The sequence below is a fragment of the Sarcophilus harrisii genome, chromosome 3 (genome assembly GCF_902635505.1).
Source record: "Sarcophilus harrisii chromosome 3, mSarHar1.11, whole genome shotgun sequence".
Classification (NCBI taxonomy): domain Eukaryota; kingdom Metazoa; phylum Chordata; class Mammalia; order Dasyuromorphia; family Dasyuridae; genus Sarcophilus; species Sarcophilus harrisii.
In genome coordinates, this window is record NC_045428.1 from 240,557,280 (window position 1) to 240,576,146 (window position 18,867).

Here is an 18,867-nt window from a genome sequence, read left to right on the forward strand (position 1 = left end):
TAGGACATTCAAACACAGCACTTAATAGAAGCATAAAAAGGTAAACATGAATGACACTCAGGGCATGCTTATTAGTAAAATGTAATTTTGCTAATAAACAGAGTCTTCGCCTCCTCAGTTAACTAAGACCTGGAATGAGAGTTGATAATTTTTATGGGAAAAAGGGGATAAACAAGAAGGTAGCATCATAGACATGGGGAACAGTATGATTGGTTTCAAATTTGGATCCCTGCCTTCATATTGTTATTAGGAAAATTCATTGGTGGTATCCACCTACAAGACTAGTTAGTGTCACAGTGATAACAAATCAGACTTTCTTGAAGGATAGTCAGTGTTACAGAAACAGACCAGACTCTCTGTCATTCACCTGCATCTTTCAAGGATAACAGATTTCCTTGATGCAAGAAAAGAGCAATGATTAACTTCTAAAGAAAAACTTGTAAAGTTAATTTAGAGACAATTTAATTTAGAGATTTACAGGAAAGCTGAACCTCTATACTTAACTCAGAGACAAACCAAATATGACTTAGTTACACAAAATGTTGTTATTGTGGTAGATAAAAAAATAAAAAAAAGTTAAAAATCGAGTCAATTTGATTCTCAGTTTCCCGTTTTGATTAGTAGAGTCTTGTTTCCCATAGTTCTCTTATCTATATATTGGTTCTGTAAGATTTTTAAAATATGGTCATTATTAGTACCGTGCATTAACATAAGGTTGTCTGATAAAAATTTAGAACAGGTTTTAACACAGCAGTTAAAGCCAAGTCTGAAGAGATTAATAAGATCCAGGGCAGAAAAGCCTTTTTAGTAAGGGTGGCTAACTGGCTATTTCCCTGTACCCAGCTGAACTAAAAGGAGGATTTCTGTTAGGAGGCAAAGGTGATGGGTAATTGTTTCTCCTATAACTTGGTGAATTTTCTGAAGCTGGTAACAATTTTCCTTCATCAGTTAATGTAAGAACAGCAAGAATGATTAATCCTAGAACAAATCATAGTAAAATATCCAAAACTATAGGTGAACTCTTTTTTTCCCCTCTCAGTAGTATTTTTTTTTCCAAATACACGTAAAGATAGTTTTCAACATTGATTTTTGTAAAACTTTGTTCCAAATTTTTCTCCCTTCTTCCTTACCTCCTTCCAAGACAAGTAAGTCATTTGATATAGGTTAAATATGTTCAGAACTTTTAAATATATTTCCATGTTTGTCAGGTTGTGCAAGAAAAATCAGACCAAAAGGGAAAAAAACATAGGAAAGAAAAAGCAAACAGACAAAAAGGTGAAAATGCGATTCACATTTAGTCTCCATGCATCTCTCTTTGGATGCAGGTGGCATTTTCTTTCCCTAGTTTATTCAAATTCTCTTTGAGTTGCCACATTGTTAAGAATAGCCAAAATTAATTATGGCATACTTTTGCTGTTATTATATACAATGTTTTCAGCATCAGTTCACATAAGTCTTTCCTGGCTTTTCTAAAATCTGCCTACCTGTCACTTTTTATAGGACAATAATATTCCATTACATTCATATACCATAACTATTCAGCCATTCCCCAACTGATGAGCATCCACTCAGTTTCATGGATTAATTTTAGAGAAATATGTACATGTCCTCAAGAAAAAGCAAACATAGATACCATGAAACAAAAAAGCCAAAATAATACCATAGTAATTATCAATATTAACTAGCATCAAATCTCTTTTTATGCTAGTAATCTGTTCCAAGCCCATTTAACCAGCACATGTTATCTTGTATCCCAGATGATAATTTCCTGATCCCTGAAAATAACTTCTCAGACATTCTAGATTAGGTCTCAGTTTTAGGGCAGATCTGTTTCTCTGGTTCCAAGTCGTTTATAGAAAATCTGCTAGTAATTTGATTCAATACAATTTAGTTTTATTTTTGTTTACTCATGTCCAACTCTGATATCTAATTTGGGGATTTTCTTGACAAAATATTGAGTGTTTTGCTATTTTCTTTTTTCAGTTCATTTTACAGATGAGGATACTAAAGTAAACAAGATTAAGTGACTTGCCCATAGTCACAGTTATTAAGTGTCTGAGACTGGATTTGAACTTGGATATTCCTGACCTGAGGCCTGGCATACTCTATCCACCTTGCCATTTGGCCATCCCATACAATTTAGTATACTTTCCTAAATTTGCTTTTCTCATAAGTAGCTCATTGGTAAAAAAGCAATTGAAGTCTTACAGTTCTAATCCTATTAACAGAAATATAAGCATTTGAAATTATAAATCCATGATTTGCCTGAAACTTCAGAGAATTTTGAGGGGAATGGGAGGGTATGCGCATATTACTTTAACATACTATTTCCCATTACTTTCTTCACCCAGACATTATACCTTACATAGACACTGCCAACAACAGACCAAAGGGAGAATCTTTTTAAAAAATCTATGAGGGCCTGAATTGTAAAATAGGTCTTAATGTTAACACACACATGTACACATACATATATATAGATCAAAGAGTGTAAAAGATAATTTTAAATTTCTTTACAATTATCAGTGCAATTTTATGTGTAAAATATTTAATCCAATATTGAAAACTTAATACTAAAACATTTTTGTCTCAGTTTCCTCTTGAAGGATATTTTCCTAAGGACCTAATCTTATATATGAATGTATAATTATTAGCAGGTAGATATAAGCCCAAGAACTCATTCCCTTAGTTGATTAGTATATAGACGAGCACAAATTCAGATCAAAAATAGTAAACTCTTTTACATATGCATTCTATTTAGCAATGCATAAGTGCTAGAGTATTGAAACAAAAAAAAATTCATTATATTGAAAAAAGATGTTAAAAGAAGAAGCAGGGACATAGTTGTAACAGCATCAAGTGGTCTACCAGGCCTAAGCCCAAGGATACAGAATGTTTTAACAAGTACAATGGGATAAAGCATTCTTAATTATGTTCCATTTCATGCAAGAGTCACAATTAACTTTTTCGAACAGTTAGCCATTCAGCAGAGGTCCATATTATTCACAAAGTATCATAGTCAGGCTCAGCATTTATCTAGGAAGAAACAGTCTTGTCCCCCCAAAAATATAGTGAGGGCAAGTGCCACAGTAGTCTCCCCAACTTTTCCCAAATATAGGAATGTAACTATAATACTTCTAAGATAACACTCCCTTTGAACAGCTTGTGGCCTTTTTCTCAAATAGTAGCACAGAATGATTTAATGGTATGTCAGACATTTGTACCTGAATTCATCACTCAGAAGAGAATCAAATTTCAATCTGAAGAAAATATATCTCAAATAGCAAAATTTCACTAATCACAACTTAGGGTTAAGATATATATCATATTCAAGTTGTAGTAATTATAAACAATAAGCATATATTTGACTTTACTTTAAATCCATACTGGAACAGAAATGAAGAATTTAGAAATTAATCACATTCTGTACCTTCACACATATAGCAAATGTTATAGTTAATTCAAGAACCCTAAAAAGAATGCTGGCTGTCATAAGCTTCCAGATGAACAACTATTCATTTTGCTCAATTGCTTGTAAGGCAAAATATAATCTTTGAGTCTCAGAATTCATTGCTACTAAAGATATAACTCCACTACATACTGTTTATTAACATATAGAAATAATTTTCATAAGTGACAGCCAAATAATTTTAAAGGAAACTCAATTTATATTATTAAATTAGCTTTTGTAAATCCTTCTTTTTTCCCCTCTTCACAATAAGTGGAAGAGTGGCTCCTGTAATAAACTAATTCATTATTTTAGAATTTCACAAGATTTAGCAAGTTCTTTTACAGGACTGATAAAATTTTATGACTTTGCTCAAGGAGAAAATTCCAAGGATCATGGCAGATTTTCAAAGGAGATTTTACAAAGTCTTCCCTATACTTTTTTTTTCCCCTACAAAGTAGTTATTCTTCCCTTTTAAAATATATCCCATTAAGTACTTGATAGATTATAATATCATAACACTAGCTTCAAATGAATTAAAATTTCATAGTGTCCAAATTAAAATAATTAAACTTTCCAGTGATACAATTGCCTTTACTTCTCCTCTCCCCACCCCCCCAGGCAATTGGGGTTAAGTGACTTGCCTAGGGTCACACAGTTGGGAAATATTAAGTGTCTGAGACTAGATTTGAATTCGGATCATCCTGTTGCATTTACTTCTTAACAGTATTTCTTAAACAATGTTCTCTCAATATTTAGAATATAAGAAAATTTAGAAATACAAAAATATGTATCCTATCATGAAACAAAACTTGGTACCAATCAGATGATACCAATTCAGAAAAATTATATTATAGAAATTCATTCATTTTTATCCTGTTGGCATTTTATTCTACTCACATTTAAAACCCAATATAGAGTTACCTAGTATGGGGTAATTAAAGTCAACTAAATAATAATAGTAATGTTAATTAACACCTTTTTTTTTTTTTTTTACTCAAATTGCTTAAAGTTTATTTTTTCCTCTCTCTTTGGATATCTCTCCAATGGACTTTGATTTTTAAAACCCTTTAAAACATGGATTCTTCTTGTTCACTTTTCATATTGTAACTTAACTCCACTCTTTGAGATCCCAGAGTATCTATAAAACTATTCATTCCTCTAAAATTCTCCTTTGTAATTTGACACAAAACTTTTTTATAAAACCCATTTAATTGCAAAAAAAAAAAAAATGCTTAGTCTTATCCACGTCTTTTGGTGCCCTTTCTTTTTTTTTTCTGCTGAGGCAATTGGGATTAAGTGACTTTCCCAGGGTCACACATAGCTGGGAATTATTAAGTGTCTGAGACAAGATTTGAGCTCAGGCCCTCTTGAATTCAGGGCTGGTACTCTACACTGCGTCACCTAGCTGCTGCCCTTTCTTCTTAGTTTACCAAAACAATTAGTTCTATTTTTATCACTTACAGAAGAAAATAAAGTAGTGTCACCAAAACATTCTTCCAAATTAAAATTTACTTAGTCTTTAGTTGCTCCTTGATTTAAGCACACTTTTTTCTTTTTTGAGGAGTCAATAGTCACCTTTTCCCCAAAACTAAAACAATAAATTTGTCACTACCTTTGTCTAGTGATAAAGATTTAATTGTTGTTTCCATGTAATTTTCAGAGTTTTATTTGATTTTCCTTAAAACAGTTTGTACAATTACCCCAAAACTCACTTAAACATTTCAGCCTTTATAAAAACGGTCAAATAATTTAGAAATTCAGTCACAAATTTAGTCTCAAATTAAAAACACCATAAATAAGGAAACAACGACTCTCTTCTTATCTGTCTTTATCTCTTACCTGGACAATGTTTAGAAATGTAGAGAGAAAAGATTATCATTTTTTTTCCTGTTTCTATAACCTCTTTATACATACACACACACAATTTTTGCCAGATGTAAAAAATAATTTTGTTGTTTTAAATTTTGAGTTCTAAATTCTCTTTTCCCTCCTCCTTCACTGACAAGACAAATAATTTGATATAGTTTATACACATTCAGTCATATAAAAACATTTCTATATTAGTTGTTTTGTGAAAGAACACATCAAAAACCAAAACAAATAAAGTTTAAAAATGTATACTTTGATCTGTATTCAGACTCGGTGTCAATTCTTTCTTTGGAGGTGGATATAACTTTTCATTAACTCCTTTGAATTAAATCATTAATTTGTGAAGAATAGTGATGATGATTATTAAACAGTATTACTGTTATTGTGTATGAGATTTTCCTGGTTGTGTTCACTTCACTTTGCATCAGTTCATATAAATCAAAAAAAGGCAATCTTTCTGAAGACATGTAATGACTTTAAAAAGTTTATATTCTTTTTCCCAGGAAGAAAGTTTATTTTGCCCAGGTAATGTCACAAGACAGATACAAAACAAACACTTGCCATCAAAGTCTTCCTCTTTATCCTTCACTAGAGATTTATGAGGGTTAGATTCTTGCTAGGTGGGAGAGCTTTTTTTTTTTTTTTTTTTTTAAACCTTTCTTCTAGCTTTTCCACTTAAGCTCATATTTTAAAAGTTCCTAATTCATGTAATAGAAATCAGTGTGCACAATTTCAAAATTATAAGTCATTTTTCAACAGTGTACAACTCTTCATGACCCAGTTTTCTTGGCAAAAAGACTATTTCCTTCTATAGCGCATTCGCAGATGAGAAAACTGAGGCAAACAGGGTTAAGTGATTTGTCTAGTGTCACACAGCTAATAAGTTTCTGAGGCTAAATTTGAACTAAGGTAGACTCCATTTTCCTGAGTCTAGGTCCAGCACTCTGTTGTGCCATCTAATTGCTCTCATATATCTAATTTTGCTCTGGTTTTTAGTTAGCAACTTTCAACTGGGTATGTTTCTATGTTTCCAGGCTTTTCCAACTCCTTGAATGGGAAACATCCACTGGCTCGAAGTATGGGGTCCTCTTTAAAGAAAGAAAAATTCCCCAGGGGCCTTTAATGACTTCTCTGAAGGGACATGAATGGCATAAGAGCATCCTTTGAAGAAAAAAAAATTCTTCAAGGTTCTGATCTCTGAAAAAAATTTCCCAGGTTGTCACTTGCCAGTCAGTCTAAACACAAACGGTACTCCTAGGCAAACAAATTAGCAACTTCCTCAACAGTTTGGGGGCTTTGCCTTGGCTCATAAGAGTTGGGATTCAGGGGAAAGTAGGGTTTCTGCTGCAGTTTTCTGAGAAGAAATTATCTCTTCTTTACCCCTCTCCCCATGCCCTTAAAATACCATCTTAGGACTCAGATTGCTCTGAAGACCAGCCTTCCTTCCTCAATTCCTTCATATTTGTTTATTGAAATTAAGGTAAATTGAGGTAAAACCCCAAGCACAATTACAAAACCTGTCCCAAATTTTACCCTCCTTCCTCCCATCCCCTCCCCTAAATGGCAGGTAGTCTAATACATGTTAAATTATATGTTAAATCCAATATATGTATACATATTTATACAGTTATCTTGCTGGACAAGAAAAAGGGATCAAGAAGGAAAAAAAAAATAACCTGAGAAAGAAAACAAAAATGCAAGCTAACAATAACAGAGCGAAACTGCTATGTTGTGGTCCACACTCAGTTCCCATAGTCATCTCTGGGTGTAGATGGCTCTCTACATTACTAGACAATTAGAAGTGGTTTGAATCAACTCATTGTTTAAAAGAGCCACGTCCATCAGAATTGATCATTGTATAGTCTTGTTGTTGCCATGTATAATGATGATCTGGTTTTGCTTATTTCACTTAGCATCAGTTCATATAAGTCTCTCTAAGCCTCTCTGAAATCATCCTGCTGGTCGTTTCTTAGAGAGCAATAATATTCCATAACATTCATATATCATAATTTATTCAGCCATTCTGCAATTGATGGGCATCCATTCAGTTTCCAGTTTCTAGCCACTATGAAAAGGGCTGCCACAAACATGCAAAATACCTTTTGAAGAAGGAACAAGTTAAAAAAAAACAAAAAATAGAAATCAGATGGCGGATGAGTTTACTCATAAAACAAAATTTAATAAGATGTATTTAAAACCAGAATCCAAGAATATGTTTACATATTTTTTATTTACATTTTCTGTTGTTTACAGCAGAAAAACCTCAGGGTTAAAACAAAATATAATAGACTTCAACTGAATTTAAAAAAAAAGGCAAGGCTAGTAATCACAATTTTAGATAGAGGAAAAACAAAAATAGACTCCATTAAGAAACTAGATTTTGCTAAGGTAGTGAAATAATGTGAACAATTTTGCAGCAAATTTCTCTGATCAAGTTCTCATTTTTCAAATACAGAAAAGTGAATTAATGTTAAAAATAAACCATTCCCCCTGACTGATTGTCAAAGCATTTGAACAAGCAGTTTTTAGAAGTGAACATGATCTGTAGTCATGGGAAAAAATGTCTTGTCTTACAGTTAGTAGAGAAATACAAATTAAAATGACTTTGAGGTATCACTTCATACTTGTACAACCAATTAATGTGACAGAAGAAGAAAATAACACATGCTGTCAGACAATTTGGAAAAACAATACTTGTGAATTATTGGTAGAGTAGTAAACTGGTTCATCCATTCTGTAGAAGAATTTGGAACTATGTGCAAATTGACTATAAAATTGTATACTCCTTGATCCAACAATACTGCTACTACCAGATCTTTATCTAAAAGAGATTAAACATGTATAAAAATATTTTTTGTGGTGAAAAAGGATTGGAATGGTGATGCTTCTTAATTAGGAAATAGATGAACATATTGTGATATATCATTGTGTGTTAGGGAACTACTGTGCTGTAAGAAATGATGATGGGAGTAGTTTAAAGGAAACATGGCAAAACCTATATGAAGTGATGCAAAGTGAAATGAAAAGAACTAGGAGATCATTCCATACAGTAGCTGCAGTGTTGTAATGATGATCATCTATGGAAAAACTTGGCTACTCTGAATACAATACTCCAAGACAATTCCTAAGGACAAATGATGAATACATGGTATTTGCCTCCAGAGAGAAACCTGATGAACTTTGAGTGCAAATTAAAAAATAATTTTCTCATTTTCTTTCCCCCAATATAACCAATAGCAAAATATGTTTTGCATGATTTCACATAGACAAATTGAGATGATGCTTGCCTTTGCTGTAAGCTTGGGAGGGAGGGAGAGAGAGAATTTGGAACTCAATGTAAAAAGAAAATCATGCTAAAAATAAATGATAAAACTGAAGTGGGGGAAGAAAAAGAATAGATTATTCCAATCTTAATGACAGTAGCATGTCGGAGGTGGAATTGGTGGGTGGGTAAAGATTAGGTCTCTAACAAATTGGATATAACATTTTTTATTTCTATTTGAAATGTACCAACCTCATTTACTTTTTTATGGTTCCTTCTATCTTCCCATCTCTCCCATTAATCTGGTTGAGGTTGTATAACATATTTATCAAGTACATACATGTTGGAATGGAGGAGGTAAACAAAACAAAACAAAAATTGTATTAAAAAACTGAATTTTTCTATTTAGTATATTTTTTAAAAATATCAATAAGGTAGTAACTTAATTGTCCTCTTTTTTTTTGTGGGTTTTTTAAATGATTTTTTCTAACATTATCAGCAGTCTTAATTTCTTCTCTGTCCATAGACTTGATTAAGTTTAAGATGTTGTGTCATCAGGGTTTTTGAATTCATGACATGAGATTGCTGCTTTGGCAAGCATTCTGAAATTCTTCAATATTGCTTCCTCTTATGTTTTTGTAAATTATTATGTATCTTTGTTTCCCTAGTTTTGCATATTCTGAACCAATTCATATAATTTCTCCATATTTTTATTTCAAATCTATTATATTCATCATTCCTTATAGCACAATAATATTCCATCATGTTCATTTATTAGAATTTGTTCAGTCATTTCTATTTTCAGGGAAGATATTTTTTATTAGACTGAAAATGGTATAAGCTTATATGCAGAAACTTTGATTTTTTTATTTCATATCATTTGTGCTAGAACTAGCAGAGTACATAAGTGGCTAATAAATACATTTGTTGACTCATTGATTTTGGTGTTTAAAAAAATTCTTAGTTAATATAGTTGGTTTTTTATTTTAATTTTTTCCCCCTGAACTTAAAACATAAAACTAAAGATCATTTAGTCTAATCCAAAGCTAAATAAGAAAAGATTGCTCACAAAACTGAATTTCTACCTTGTACTGCTTGTTTCTTTCAGATTGTCCAGCTTGTCTGTACTTGCCTTTAAATTTTTCTCCGTGTGTATGTGGTTATTTTTTTCCCTTTAGCAGTCTTTTCTTTGCTATCACTGTTGTGCACATGTCCCTGCCAATATCCCTGTAGTTTAAAAAAGAGAGAAAAGGAGGAGGGGGAAGGACTAAATCCTTGCAACAAATATACAGCAGACAAAATGAATCCACTCAACGAGTGGATGTGAGCTTGGGAGGGAGTTTCCCAAAAGTTACATCTCTTTATTCTGCTTGAGTTAATCATCTCTCTTTTATGAGATGAGATATTAACATGCTTTCATCACTAATCCTTGGAAGACATGATTGAAGGATACACCCTCTACTCTTTAGCTTTTAGTTCTTGTTCTTTTAATGTCTCTTTCAGGATCGAGGTGTGATGTATTTTTGACTTAATTTCCTGAGTATCATCCTTCTATATGACCACCCCCATATCCCTAGTTGTTTGCCTGTTAGGTTTAATGTATTTCTAGACTAAATTGGAACTGTTTTCTCCATGGTTATTTTAACTGTCAAATCCAAAGGTGCCTTTTCTCAGCCTTCATCCTTCTTGACCTCTGTAGCTTTTGATTTATCCATCATTCTTTTTTTTCCCTGAGTACTTTTACTTCTCTATATTTTTATTATAGTGTTCTCTGCTGATTTTCTTCCTTTCTTTCTGAATCTTCCTTTATAGTTTCATTACTAGAACTTCCTCTAAGTTGCATCTACGAATTCTAGGTGATGCTTAAAGCTTATTTTTGGACCTTTTTGTCATTTTCCTGTATATTGTTTCATTTTGTGATTTCATCAGCTCCCATGGGTCCAGTTATTTCTATATAGGTAACTCTCATATCTAAATATGGCCCCAATTTCTTCTTGATATCCATTCCTGAAAACATAAGATACCTATTGAATATTTCAAAGTTAATTAACATGTACAAAATGTTTCTTGTTTCTTGAATTTCCCATTTATTATTGAGGGTACCATCAATCCTCCCAATCAGCCAGACTTCCACCCTCAGTGCTATCATTAACCCTCATGTGATTTCACCCCAAATATCCAGTGTCAAGATGTCATTTTTTTCTACCTTTACAATATCTCTCATGTATTTTCTTCTCTCTAGTTGCATAATTAACACCCTGGCACAAGTTCTCCTCATCTCACACCTTGATTATTTCAGTAGCCTTTTCATTGTCTTATTAGCTTCACCTACTACTTCTGTGCATCTTACACTTAGCTGTCAGAGGGATCTTAAATCATATATTTGGTGATGTTATCCGCCATCCTTATTGAGTAATAAATTCTAGTGTCTCCCCATCACCTCCAGAATAAAATGTATAATCTTTCATCATTTAAAGTCCTTCATAACCTGGTCTTTTCCTATCTTGCCAGTGTACTTATACTTGAGTCCTTATTCCCTGTGATCCAGTGATGTTTACCTCTTTGCTGTTTCCTGCAAATGAATACCATATCTCTTCTTGCATCTGTCTTGGCTTCCTTCAAGATTCATGTCAATTCCTACTATTTTCAAACAGTCTTTTCTATTTCCCTCATAGTATCTTTTCTTTCAAGTTTACCTCCCATTTACATTGTATATATCTTGCATGCGTAAAGGTTTTTTTTTTTTTTTTTTTTTTTTTTTTTTTTGCCTTTTATCTCTGTCATTAAAATGTAAGCTCCTTCAAGATGGAACTGTGTTTTTGCTTTTCTTTGTATCTCTAATCCTTAGCTCCGGATCTAGAATGCAAGAAATGCTTATTAATCTACTAGCTTTCCTCTCAGGTTCTAATGGATATAAGAATAAAATATAGTGACTAACCCAATCCCCCTTTTTTTAGACCATGTTTTTTCATTGAGTTCAGTGTTTCTTAAATTATCTCTCATTAAACTATTTTCCATGTCAAATTTTTTATATCAAATTTCTAACAATTCTTCCAATTTTTTGATTTTGTCCTAATATTTCTTGCTGTCTTACAAAGTCTCTTTCCTTTTTTTTTTTTTTTTTTTTTAAATGAAGTTTCTTTTTAATCTTTCTTAATTTTCAGGGATCCCATTACTTGGGTAAATTTTACCATTTTTTCTTCTATGCTGTTTTATTCTCCTTCCAGTTCCTTCCCATGTAGCTTTGATATCATATTTTATCTCTTGCTTCATTTTTTTCTATGTATTAATGTGTCCTTATGGAAAATCCATTTTTTTCCCTTGCAGTTGTTATGGAGTTATTTACTTCTAGGTTGGGTCTTTGGACATCTTTGGATCTACAAAAATTCTCTATAGAGGTCTGTGTCTTTTTGTTTACTCATCTTTCTGATTTTAGTTCCTGAATTGGGGCTTTGTGCCAGAGGTAGGCTCAGCCCTATTTCATCTTGCCAGAAGTTCCTATCCTGACCATCACCTTTTAGGTTTAGATCATATTGTCAGGCATTCAGAAACCTCTATGATATCTCTTTAATAGAGTGCTAGGGACCTTGGGATCTTGGGATCTTGGGATATTCTCATTTGAGTGTTTCCTTGGTGGCAGTGGTTGGTGCCATAGCTGTATTTCTCTAATGTTCTTGATAGTTTTGAAGGTCCCTTGTTTTCAGTTTCCCTAGACTCTGGGACTTTCTGGAAGGGCTTTTTTCTTCCTCTAGAAATAGATTAATCCTTTTCTGATTATACTAGCAGGCTTCCAACGTTTTTGCTTGTGTTGTTGTTATTGGTTTTTCTGGTGCCTCTCTTTTTCTATTATATGTTGGCTTCTGGCTGGATTTTTATGCAGTTTTGAGATAAAAATAAATCACTTTAGTTAATGAATTTCTTTTTTTGTTGTTGTTGAAGCAGTTGGGATTAAGTGACTTGCCCATGGTCACACAGCTAGGAAGTGTTAAGTAAGTGTCTGAAACCAGATTTGAACTCAGGTCTTCCTGACTTAAGGGCTGGTGCTCTATCCACTGTGCCATCTAGTTGTCCCTCTATTGAATTTCTTAATCGTTATTTGAATGTATTGCTAATTTGGGGGTGGGAGGGCTGTTAGACTAGTTGGGGAGCTGATCAGCCTGCTTTTATTTATTTAGCCATATCAGCCAGAAGTAGCGTTAATACACATTAAAATCATAAACAATACAGACTTGAACCTAAAACATAATTTAGTTGATATATTAACATAATTAATTATATGCAAGTAATGTAATTTTCTATCATTTGTTTAAAAGTCAAAGTTAGTTATTTTTAACAAAATAGCAATGAGAATTCTTTGCTCTCATTTCCCTTCTGACTTCTTTTATGTTTCTCTATGGAAGATTTTATTGCTTTTGTGTTTGTGTGTGTATTTATGAATTTGTTCTGTATAGTAATTTTTTGAGGCTTAACTTGCCTTACTTTATATAACTGTTACTGGTATTCATTTTTAGTTTCAATTTTTTTTAACTACACTACAAAGAATAAAATGTATTTTATTCATTTTCATTACATTTTATTCATTAAATGTCTAATCATTGAAAATATTCATCTTTGTATTATAAAGTAACGATGGATATTTGTATATGTACCTCTTTCCCCTGCTGAAACTTTAGGATATAGCCTTAGTATTGTGATTCTTGGGTTGCATGGTATAATCAGTTTTGTAATTCATATAGGCAGATTCCCTTCCAGAAGATTCATACCAGTTTATAGTACTTCAGATTGTGTTCTTGTATATTCTTTTTAATATTGGATCTCATTCTTTTTTCATCTGGTTGTACCGACTTAATGACAATAATAGACTATTATAAAGTCATTTTATGTTTCTTCAGATTATTAAGAAGTTACTTTTGGGGGTGTGTGTTTATTAGTAGTAAGTATTTTCCTCTATGAAAATTGTTAACAAACTTTGATCATTTCTGCTTGAAAATGTATAGTACTTTAGTAGTTTGCATATGATAGATTTTTTTTTTCTCAGATATATTTGCCATTTGGGCTTCATAGTGACCTAATTAACAAACTCGCATTGTAGGGAAAATGTTAAGTTTGATTTCATGTCTGTAACTTCATGACTCTTTGATATTGGACAACATCTCCCTTTATTTTTCTTGGATAACTAAAATTATATCCCTAGGACTTAATTTTATCTCTCTATTGACATAATTGTAGCTCCTTTTCATATTATTGCTACAAAGATTTTTCTTATAAACTTTTATTGAAAATAAAAGTGTGAGTGGTTTTATCCAAAATCCTCTTATTTTTATATAATCAGATCTATTATTCCATTTAATAATAATAATAGCTAGTTTCTTAAAGGTTTGCAAAGTACTTTATAAAAATTATCTCATTTGATACAAGCTCTCTGAAAATTAGGCACTGTTATTATTACCCCCATTTTACAAATGAAGAAACATAGGTAAACAGATTTGCCCAGGGTCACAGAACTATTAAACATTTGAGATCAGATTTGAGCTTAGTTCTTTTTGACTCCAAATGTAACACTTTATCCATGCTGTATACATTTGTTTCCTAGAAAAAGAGGCTTCTCTTTTCATGTTGACGTAAATGTTATTGCTTTTAAAAAAAAATTTAAGAATGTCTTTTGTGACACATTTATTGCATATCTTTTCCCTTCCCTTTCCCCGACACAACAGAGTAAAATAGTTCGTGTTCTGAACCTTTGGCAAAAAAATGGAGTGTTCAAAATTGAAATTATTCAGCCTCTTTTGGACATGGCAGCAGGAGCTACTAGTGCTGCCTCAGTGCCAGAAAATGTTGCTAATAATGAAGGTATGATAATCTGAAATGTTAACCTATGAATTTATTTAATGCAGTGGATTTTTGTGAAGTTTATATCTTTGGGTCATGTTCAAGAATGTGAGATTTTGGCTTTTTGGGTTTTTTTGTAATATAATTTGATAACTATAAATGATTCATATATATTTGGGAAATTCTTTCATACCTCAATTCTTAATACTTATTCAACTGAGTATGCAATAATTAATACTCTTAACAATCTTATTAGAATAAAAACTAGTTATTATTTTTATTTGTTCTTGCACAAATCTAAAATTCCATAATTATATTACATAGCTCTTTCTTTTTAGTAGAGAAAATGAAATGTTTGGGTCAGAGGGAATGCAGTTGTTGAGAACTAATACAGTTCTTAAGTAAAAGTAAAATTTTAAGTACTGTGACTTATGTTATGGTTTTCTATTTCATTACCTTGTAGGTTCACCTCCACCCCCAATAAAAGTTTCTTCTGAACCTCCACAAGTCACTACAAATTCAGTACCAACTATGCCACAGTTGCCAAGCTCTGATGCTTTTGCAGCAGTGGCCCAGTTATTTCAGACAACCCAAGGACAACAGGTAAGATCACTCACATTGAAGCACGTGAAAAAAATACATCAGTGGTAAAGGTCATTGTAATTTAACAAAAATAAACATTTAATAAATACTATGTGCAAGGCACTATGTCAAGTGAAAAATATAAAAAAGCCATCTTACATTGGTGAGGGTTGCTAGTGATGCAGTTTTGATGAGAGAGTCACATTTATAGGAGCACTAGATAATAGAATATGTATGAAAATAAATTAAGGAGTACTAATTGATTTATTACCTTTTTCCCCTTACACTTTGATTTAGGAGAGCACAAAACTTTTGCTATTTGCCTTTCTACCTTTACTGTACACTCTTTCCCCGTGCAAAACTACTATGTAAAAAACCTTATCAAGAAGAAACATAGAATCTTATTTAGTTCCCCTAGATGTATTAATTTGTCTCACTATTCATTGTATTTCTTAATAATGCTTTTTTATACTATGCACCTACCAGAATATAGCTTATTGAATTTCTCATTTGTTAAGCTTCAGCAAATTCTTCAAACTTTCCAACAACCTTCAAAACCCCAGTCTCCAGCCATTGATAATTCTGTGATGGCTCAGGTTCAAGCTATAACAGCTCAGTTGAAGACTACAACGACACAACCACCTGAACAAAAAGCTTCCTTTCCCCAACCTGAGCAAAAAACTACATTTGATAAGGTAGGCCATTTCCCTTAATTTTTCAATCAGCTCTCATTGTTTGAGCTATTGAACCCCACATCATTGCCCACAGAAATTTATTATTATTTTCATAGGCTGATTTCTTTCTACTACTAAGCAGCCTTCTGTATCATCTTCCTCTATTATTCTGTATGCACAAGGATTACAGAATAATTTTAGTAATTGTAAGATCAAAATCTGATTGGAAGGGCAAATCTGCTCCCCCAAAACATCCTATTAGTGCATTGCAAAAGTGCATATAAATAACTTTTATCGCAGATTTAGTTTGCTTGTTTTTATTGTAGCAAATTCTTAATATAGCTATTTTTAGAAATACTGAACTAACAACTTTTGTTTGGAAATATGTGCTCCCTTCTAAGTATATTTAATCTCAATTTCATTTTATTGTTTTAATTTCAGAAGAAAATATTAATTCTATTACACACATTGATATTAGAAGTTATATCACAATGGAAATATGTCTTGCATGATTTTACATATAAAATGGATATTGATTGCTTTCTCAGTGGGTAGAGGAGAGACTAGAGGAAAGGAAAGAATTCTGAACTCAAAATTTAAAAAAAAAAAAAAAAAAAAGGAATGTTAAAAATAAATTATATATTTTTTTAAAAGTTACATAATTTGTTAGCTAAGGACAAAAATTACTCCAAAAGGAAGTTGATTCAGTTAAGTATAGCTGTACATATTTTGTTGGTATTCCCATAATAGGAGTATAGTAAAAAAGATCAAGTGTATAATCTTTGTGAGGATTATCTCTTGTAGAATAGTTTATTTTAATAAATTTTCATTAATTGTATAATGATTCATTTTTAACCAGAATATGTTTGTTACATATTGCCATATTAACTTTACTGAAAGATTTTTATTTGAGAAAGAAGATGAAAGTGATTATCTGGGAAAGAACTAATTTTCAAACTATTTTTCCAGAAAATGTTGATAGTTTGATTGTGTAATGTTAATACATATATGCCATTCTCTAGTGGCCCCAAAAAAACCTCCATGTAATACTAATATCTTGGGATATAATTTTTTTTAATTTCTTGGCCCTTGTGGTGAATAGATTCTATTTTGAAAATAAGAGTTAATTAACTATGTTTTGTTCCTTAAATATTATTTTAATAACATAATATAATTTCTTTATTTAGACATGCAAAGTAAGTACATAAGCTAAATTAATCTTATTTTGTGTTTTAAAAATTCTTTTTTGAATTTCTTATTAATTTTGAAATTAGCTATTTTGTTACCAAAAGATTTGATATTGAAATGTACTTTAAAAATGCATGTGTATAGGTGATATTATATTTTATATTTCTGTGTTCCAAGGTAAGCTTTTATTTTAAAAACATGCAAAATAGTATTGTATTACTCTTAATATGAGACAAATGTTGGATCTTTTTTTTTTTAAAGGAAGCATTGAAAAATAATTATTTTTTTCCAGAAGTTATTAGATAGATTTGATTATGATGATGAGCCAGAAGCTGCCGAAGAATCAAAGAAAGAAGATTCTTCTGTTTCTCCGTCTCTTCCTCAACCTCCATTGTAAGTGATTAAGGCTAAATAAAAAATAGCAAAGTGAAGATTAGTATTATTTAGAAGTCTGAAATAAGGCTAATTTCTCCATATAAGCATATAAAGTCACTCTTTCATTATCTTTTGCTCTTAATTATTAGTTTTATCAGGTAAAATTTAGTGTAGGTTAATGTCAGCAACATATTTTAAATAGTACCTGCTATATAGATGCTGGGCAACATGAATAAATGACATTTACATAGTATGTAAGGATTACAAAGGGCCATAGATAACTATTATTAAATCCTCAACAACTCGTAAGAAGTAGATACTAGAATCAAACTCGAGATGAAGTGACTTAACTTTTGGTTACAGAGGTACTCTGTGAGGGGGAACAGGTCACTTTTAATTCTAGGTTACTCTTGAGTCTCAAGTTTCAGCACCCTTTTCATTATACCATAATGCCTTAATGCAGAAAAATTAAGAAATGTTCATATTGATTACTATTCACAGATAGACAAGATCTTAAGAAACTATTTGTCCAAACCCTACAATTTCCTTGCTATGGTTCTTGGGCTTCTCTAAACAGCTTTCTCTTTTTCTTTTTAGTGGATTTCCAGGAGATGGCATGCAACAATCAGCATATTCACAACTTCCAAATATAGATCCTTATCAGCAGAGAATGTTGGGAGTACAACAGGATCCAATACACCACCAGGTAGAGATGACCCACACATTTTAAATTTAGGTCTATTGAGACATATGGGTATGTCTTACTAACAAAGTATAAATTAGAAATACTAAAAAAAAGGATTCTTTTCTGAGGGTAAATTTTGATAAAGTGAGTGTTGAACATCATTAAGGAAAAATAGATTTAAAAAAAAAAAAGCTTTCTTCCATTAACCTTAAAATTCTTTAAAATTAGGATTCTCAACCTGGAGTCTGAACTGATTTTAAAAATGATTTTAATAAATACTTTTTTTTTTTAGTATAACTGCTTTCCTTTGCAATCTCTGTGTTTTATTTTATACAATTTAAAAACATTCTCACAAGAGGGCCATAATGCAAAAATTGCTTTTAAAAAAAAGTTTTTATGGCGAGCATTACCTCTCCCTCCCATTGAATAATTTTTTGAAAAAGAAAACTTTCATAATAAATTTATATAGTCCAGCAAAGAGATATACATACAACCAAAAAACCTATAAATCTTTAGTTTGGTTATAGTTATATATTTAAAGATCCTGAGTGTGCCTTGGTAGATAACATTCTCAAATATTTCTTTGTAACTCCCCTGGAATGTGTTTTTCTGATATTATTATTTATTCCTGTCCAACTCTTTGTGATTTGATTTGGGATTTTCTTGGCAAAATTTTGGGGTGATATGCCATTTCCTTCTGCAGCTCATTTTACAGATGAGGGAACTGAGGCAAATTAGAATTAAGTAACTTGTTCATACAGCTAGTGTCTGAGAGCAGATTTGAACTCTGCTCTTCCTGATGCCCATGCCCAGCATCCATTGTGCCACCTGGCTGCCTACTGCTGGAATTCTAATTACATCTGTATATTTAATATTCCACTACTTTGCTGAATTTGTTTCCGTTCTTTTGGTTGGCGTTTAAAGTAACTAACTCATTTAATATACAAAAATA

General features: G+C 31.8%; 1 protein-coding gene across 6 annotated transcripts in view; it reads left to right on the plus strand.

Moving 5' to 3' along the window:
- Positions 1 to 18,867, plus strand: part of SCAF4 (SR-related CTD associated factor 4) — a 99,073-nt gene that overhangs the window by 36,160 nt on the left and 44,046 nt on the right. For 4 of the 6 annotated variants that reach the window (XM_031959294.1, XM_031959293.1, XM_031959292.1 and 1 more), the window contains exons 5-9: positions 14,297 to 14,432; positions 14,875 to 15,014; positions 15,512 to 15,688; positions 17,148 to 17,248; positions 17,828 to 17,936. In XM_031959294.1, coding sequence (XP_031815154.1) covers positions 14,297 to 14,432; positions 14,875 to 15,014; positions 15,512 to 15,688; positions 17,148 to 17,248; positions 17,828 to 17,936 — 663 coding nt within the window. The remainder of the gene's footprint in view (positions 1 to 14,296; positions 14,433 to 14,874; positions 15,015 to 15,511; positions 15,689 to 17,147; positions 17,249 to 17,827; positions 17,937 to 18,867) is intronic. The other 2 variants (XM_031959291.1, XM_031959295.1) reach the window with 2 other exon arrangements.